This window comes from Parasteatoda tepidariorum, unplaced genomic scaffold (genome assembly GCF_043381705.1).
Source record: "Parasteatoda tepidariorum isolate YZ-2023 unplaced genomic scaffold, CAS_Ptep_4.0 HiC_scaffold_2666, whole genome shotgun sequence".
Lineage (NCBI taxonomy): Eukaryota > Metazoa > Arthropoda > Arachnida > Araneae > Theridiidae > Parasteatoda > Parasteatoda tepidariorum.
Genome location: NW_027261584.1, coordinates 1 through 7,068, shown reverse-complemented (window position 1 = coordinate 7,068; position 7,068 = coordinate 1). Strand labels below are relative to the sequence as shown.

At 31.8% G+C, this 7,068-nt stretch overlaps 1 protein-coding gene across 1 annotated transcript; it reads left to right on the top strand.

Moving 5' to 3' along the window:
• Window positions 1-598: 598 nt before the first annotated feature.
• On the top strand, window positions 599-4,628 carry LOC122273180 (nuclear distribution protein nudE homolog 1-A-like; the record flags this gene model as incomplete). The annotated part of the gene is made up of 3 exons (XM_043057250.2): window positions 599-834; window positions 3,836-3,881; window positions 4,538-4,628. Coding segments are annotated over exons 1-3 (373 nt in total), but the record flags the coding sequence as incomplete, so codon positions are not given.
• Window positions 4,629-7,068: the final 2,440 nt, after the last annotated feature.

Genomic DNA, 7,068 nt, shown 5'->3' with positions numbered 1-7,068 from the left:
GACAAACTAAGTTTCCCTAAGTTTAAATTCCAAATGGAGTATTCTAAGAAAATATTTCTGCTTTTACAAACATCGCGTGCGCATTCTTATTAATACTAAATCATTTTTTTTGTAAATAAATAATTGATCAATTTTTATTTATTCATTAAATTAATTAATAGAATATTATGTAAATAAAGATTAATTTCTGGCAATTTCTTATATAAAATATTATAAATTTAAGAATTTTTTAGTTTAAGTTTACTTCATGCATAACACATTAAAAGTGATACATTACTAAGTTGTGTTATTTAAAATATGTCAATTGAAATTATTAAAAACGTGAGTGATTTTGTTTCCATTATTCGTCCGAAATGAATATTCTGTGTTGAGCAGTATAGGCTAAATACCAAATATTTGTATGTTGCATGATTTTCGTACCTATTTACAATTTAAAAACTTCTTGGAAAGGTTTTCAGCAATTTTTGCAATAACAGGGCACTATTTGTACAAATTCACAAAAGCAGGACCCTGGTTGAAAGAATGTGAATTAACGATTATTATTCACAAATTATGAATAGTTTTTTCGCAATTTTACGAAAACTGGACCTTTCACAAAATGTCTGGACAGACCCCTGATAAAAGAGGCGGTGCATGGGTGAGAGGTGACTCACTGTATTTGTATTTTCTTCTGAATTTCTACAATCTTCCTTTACAGACCAAGCTGAATCAGTGCCAAACAGAATGCAGTAACATGAGGGATGAGCTTCAAAAGATGCAAATGGCCAGAGAAGAGATGCAAGTATACGTGAGAAAATTGGAACAAAAAAATGACGACTTCGAAAGAGCCACCAGGTTAATACTTCCACTTTTTAAAAAAAAATTCAATAAGAAAAACTCTTGTACTTTTATTAATATTATTATCTATAATGCATATTTATTATCTATCCTCATTCGCATATAAATCACCCTTTTTACTCTTGCACGTAACGCCCCTATGCATGACGAACTTAAATAACTACTAATAATTATCATAATCTGAAAAGAAGACCGGTTGTAAGTTTAAAGCCAGTTTATTTTTTTATGTTATTTTTAACTTCCACCATACCTCTTTAAATAATTCCATCTGCTAAAACCTGTGGCAGAATTTTTTGGAGCTATCTGCGACAAAACTCTATCTCTAATATTTTTCTGCAAGATACTTTTAACACTTAACATACCATATCCGGCCAAAAGATCGGTTTTTGTATGTTGTATTGTATTGTATTGAAAAGTGTTGGTTATGTTTAGTGTTAATAACAGCAAACATATATGATACCAATTTAAAATAACAAAAGCACTGTGTTAACAAAAAAAAACATTATAATTTTTTTTTCTATATAATTGAACATGTAGCAATTTTTTATTCTTATATTTTGTTGGGGGAAAAACTCACTATTTATTTCCTCTTCTTCGCATTTCGTAAATATGAAATCCGTTGCTGAAAATAAGAGTGAGACGAAATCACGCGAATCGGACTTCTCAAAAAGGGATTACTCAAATGCGAGTTTCGTTTTCAGGTTAGGTTGTTATAATAAATAACATCGTATAAAAAATATCGGATTTAAAAACTGTGAAGAAATCAATAGCAATAACTGCCGAAAATTTGATAAAATCATTCGATTCGAATTTCGATACACGATTCGAATCATTCGATACACGATTCGAATTTTCCATATTGTTGAAGTGTATATCGGAATATTTAAAAGTCATGTGAAAATTAATATCAGTAACTGCTGAAAATCAAATTGGAAAATTGCATCTATTTGCGATACTATCGGCTTAAATTGAGAGCATCAAAGAGTGATAATCTAAATGCATGATTTAAATATTACCTGTAAATTTCTGTAGAAAAGAAAACTGAAATTGTTTACTTTTCAAAAGAAAATTCCTTCTGCAAGAACTCTGTAACGTTATGTCGCCGTGTCGCTGCCATTCTGCCACGGTGCTGCTAAATGGCGCTTTTGATTCAATATCTAATCAAGGCTCGCAACGGTTTTCGCTAGTTGATTAGCTTTATTGAGTTTTGAGCTTCCGACTTATGGTGAAATGTGCGAAAACAGTGTCTACTAATACATCAAGAAAGAAGAAAAGTGAATCGTACGTCAAGTAAAAGCCAAATTTACTATGTATGTAGTCACAAAATAAAAAACGGACCACAATGAATAACTTTTGATCTAATGATCAGATCTTTACGTTTCAGGATGGACTCAATCTCGAGGGGGCGACTTCAAATATGCTGATTAGTTAGTGCCGACGATATTTCAAGTTAAGAAATCAGACACAAAAGCGCGCTTTATATTACTAAATATACCTTTTTTCCGACAGATTTAGATTTCTGACCCACAAAATATAGGGGTTAGCCGCAATCTGTGAAATATGGTCCAAATAGTTTAATCAGGAGAGAGTGGCTCAAACTTTGGACCCCTTAAATAATAGTTTTACTTTTTGCGTATCTCGAAAACTTTTTAAGCGAGTTTTCTTGACATTTGAGAAGCAAATCACAGGCGTCACATTTGAGAAGCAAATCACAGGCGTCACGTTTGAGAAGCAAACCACAGGTGTCACGTTTGAGAAGCAAATCACAGGCGTCATGTTTGAGAAGCAAATCACAGGCGTCACATTTGAGAAGCAAATCACTGGCGTCACGTTAGAGAAGCAAATCACAGGCGTCATGTTTGAGAAGCAAATCACAGGCGTCACGTTAGAGAAGCAAATCACAGGCGTCATGTTTGAGAAGCAAATCACAGGCGTTATGTTTGAGATGTAAACCACAGGCGTCACATTTGAGAAGCAAACCACAGGCGTCACGTTAGAGAAGCAAGTCACAGGCGTCATGTTTGAGAAGCAAATCACAGGCGTTATGTTTGAGAAGTAAACCACAGGCGTCACATTTGAGAAGCAAACCACAGGCGTCACGTTAGAGAAGCAAATCACAGGCGTCATGTTTGAGAAGCAAATCACAGGCGTTATGTTTGAGAAGTAAACCGCAGGCGTCACATTTGAGAAGCAAATCACAGGCGTCTAATGCAACGAAACAAATCTCTTTCCATGAAAACTTGAGGATCTCATTGAGCTTTGTAATTAAACCTAGGCGTTTCAAGTGATCATGAACGGTCGAATTTGACATTCGATTAAGTCAGTCAGAGATCTCACTAGTTGTTATTCGCCAGTTCGCTTTAATTAATGCCTTTATTGTGACTACATCAACGTTAACTGTCATAGTGCATCTTAATCGAAATTTCCCAAAGCAGTTTTGGCTCTGGCATACTGTCAATACATCTTCTTAATTATACTCATCAAATAATTTTTTTCTTGCTTGAACAGCATTTTTACCTTTTCGAAAGTAAAATATGTCAAAAATGCTGTTTTTCACTTTCGCTGCTGCATAGTGTCAATCGAACTTTTTCATAAATAAGACTTTTTATATCAGTTTTTAAAATTTATAATGATTTTAAGACATAAGTGTGAAGTTGTCTATGAAAAAAAAATACAATTAAGTCCCCCTGATGGGAAAAGACGAACTTACTCTCGGAAAAACCCAATAATTTTATTTCATATGTTCACTGTTTAGCAAACCCATTCATTCTATTTTTATTTTGAAGCAAATATCTATTATAATATTTGATTTCAGATAACAAATATTTAGAGAAAATTTGATTTACGATACAGCTTATAAGAAATAAGATATTTCTTTTTCTCTTTCTGGTTCAATGCACAATAAATCCTATTTTTAACAAGACTTGCAAAATGAATTACTTAAACTATTTTTTTCATAAAATGACTACATATTTATTATTCCTTTTTTTTCTAACAGAGCGTCTCTAATGTCCTTAGAAGACTTCGAAACAAGATTGAATCAAGTAAGTATTATTGCATACTAAGGATTTAATGTATGAATCATATCAGAGTGTTAAATATATGAAGGGTTTCGGGCAATATAATGATAAGCCACATTTTCATCCGCAGAGAGCGGATTTGGTGAAAAATACCTCAATTTTAATATACGCAATAAAATGTTACAGTGTAGTGTGCTTTTATCTAGTGAAAATCCCAGAAACTCGTAAAGCACCTATCTAGAAGCAATAGTGAAGAACATTTCATTTACATTAACTGTTTCATTTACATTAACAATTTTTCGCTCTCAGAAACCATTAAAAAAAAAAGAGGAATAATTTTTTAGAAAAACTTGTTTAATGATTTCTAAACTTTTATTTATTTTATTTTCTACAGCTTCTCAGCATTCCGATTTCTCACTTTCTCGTAATTAACAAAACAGCATATATTTAGATTGAGAGCTCCTTTTCCCGGCTTTAAATCATTTAAGCTGATGAGGACTGGAATATTGTTACTAACTAAACGAAGAAAACAATTGTATATAAAAAGTTTTTGTTACAATGGAAATTTAAAATTTATGTAACGTATGGAAAAGGACACTATAGTGGATCTGGTCCTAATGGGCGATATCCACTATATACAATGGATTAGTAACGTATGATTTTTTTATTGTTATTTACAGGCTATAGAAAGAAATGCTTTCCTAGAAAACGAATTAGATGAAAAGGAGAATATGGCTGTTCTGATTCAAAGATTAAAAGATGAAGCTAGAGGTAAAATCCATCTGCTTTAGTGGTAATCTTTTTATAACAAATTTCAATTTATTTTCTTTCTTTTTTACATGTTCATCTTTGATTGATAATCATTATTGGTACTAACCTAAAACATCTACAATTATTAGTATTAATTTTTTTATACTGTCGTGAAATGACTTGTAATTGGATATCTGCAAGTGACGTCATTGTAGGTAAATTAAATCGTTGCATTTGTCGATTCAGAAGAAGCCAATTGGGCTTGACACACTCTTGTGACGTCTTTTACAGGTAGCCAATTAAATCTGATTTAAATCACATGGTTAGGCCTGATTTCTTTTCGAGTTGCAAATACCCATTTGAATATAAATTATTTTGTTTCTAATTCTATCGCATTTGTTTGAAGCTAAATGTTTAATAGCTAAACGCTGTAAAAATAATCCCCAGATACTCACAAAAATACGTATATAATTGAAAGTCAGAATTTTTCCGTTTTCAGCTNCCTTACTATGTGTTGTATATTGTGGGTAAGTTTCATAAAATTCCATGTGTAATTTCTTGAGTTATCGCGATTTTTGTGAATTTTCCTTAATTTATGATAACCAGTGTATATACATCTTGGTAACTTCTCTGTGCTCTGCGTTTAAAACTCTTAAAAAAAAATTTAAATTCTAAGGAGAGTAAATTTAATTCTAAAAATAAGAAAATAGAGTTACGTTAGTGATTGCTGTAGTATTTATGTGTATATATATATATATATATATATATAGTCGGACCCCGATTTAACGAACCCCTATTTAACGAATTTCGCGTTTTANACTATTAGTTCACACTCTCCCTATATATATACAGTCGGACCCCGATTTAACGAATTTTTTTTCCGCCCCAGCAAAACCAGAGTAAAAAAACCCTAATTAACGAATAATTAACCCCGAATTAACGAATTATTTCAGCATCCGGAAAAAATATTTCTCATTAATTTTGATCAGAAAAATATTGCATTTTTTTATAATTGGCAGATTCTAAAGGGAAAAAAATCTTTCCTGGGAGGAATAAAATAGAAAAAGTGCATATTCGTCTCAAACAAAAGAAAAGCCCGCAACAGGGAAAAACAAAATTCGTCGTGGGTAGGTGGGCAGAGTCAATAAAACATTACACTTGCAAGGTCATTTTCCGGGGGTTTGTCACGTGGACTATGAGTCAAACAGGAAATTCCTATAGTCGTTTATAACTAGTAATTTTTAATAATACATATGTACAAAAAAAATTTTTTTTAAACCCCGATTTTACAAATGATCCCGATTTAACGAATAAAATTTCAGGTCCCGATGAATTCGTTAAATCGGGGTCCGACTGTATATATATTTCTCAAAAAACTGAAGAATGAATTTTTTGGAAAGTAACCTGTTCCATCAAATACCTAATTTCAGAAAATTTGAATTTATTATTGGCGGCCCTAAAATGTTTTGTGTTAATTTTCGTCTAACATTGAACAAGTATCACCGCCAGTCTCGTAGTTTGAAGAAAGTACACATCAACGTAATACCATTTCCGTGGTGCAAACATTGGTACCGGTATAATGTTCATGGGTACTACGTTTGTAGTCATAGATCAACGCTTAGAACAGTATAACGTTCAAAACTAAGCATCGTACATGAAATAAATCTTCCACTTAACAAAATATTTCCATGAACCAAATTAATACAAGCAATAAAAGTATTATATACTGTGGTAAATGTTTTTTGTACGATGCGCAAAAGAGAAAACGGATCAACTTGAATAACTTTTGATGTAATTGTAAGATCTTCACGTTCTAGCACTCAATCTTAATGGTTCTAGGGGTGTTGGCCTCAAATATGCTACTTAATTAGTGCTGACAATATCAGATTATCGATATCAAATTTTAAAGAAGTTGTATATTTAAAATTCTATTTTTCAGGAACTATTTGACCGATTTTGTTTAAATTTTGTATTTGACCATGCAAAATTACATTCTTTAAAATTATGTAAAATATTTCCTACTTCAGAATTTAAAGTTTTTTCGACTTCATTAAGTAAAATAATAACAAAAATTATAAATATTTACTAAAAGCTATTTTTTGCATAGAATTAACTTTGGATAAATGTATTTTATAATTGTGTGCAAAAATTTTCAAATTCGTTTTAAAAGTTCTTGAGATATTGCAAAATACGAAAAAGTAAAATTAACATTAAGAGGCTGAAATTTTAGACCGCTCACCTGTCCAAACTATAGAAACCACATTTTTCAGGTTGCGGCTACCCCTTATATTTTGGGGGTCAGAAATCCGAATCCATTGAGAAAAAAAAAAGAGATGTCTGAAAAATTGTGTCCGATTTCGTAACTTCAAATATCGTCTGCACTAAATAATTAGCTTATTTGAGGCCACATCCTTGAGCCATTAAGATTGAGTACTAGAACGTGAAGATCCGATCATTAGAT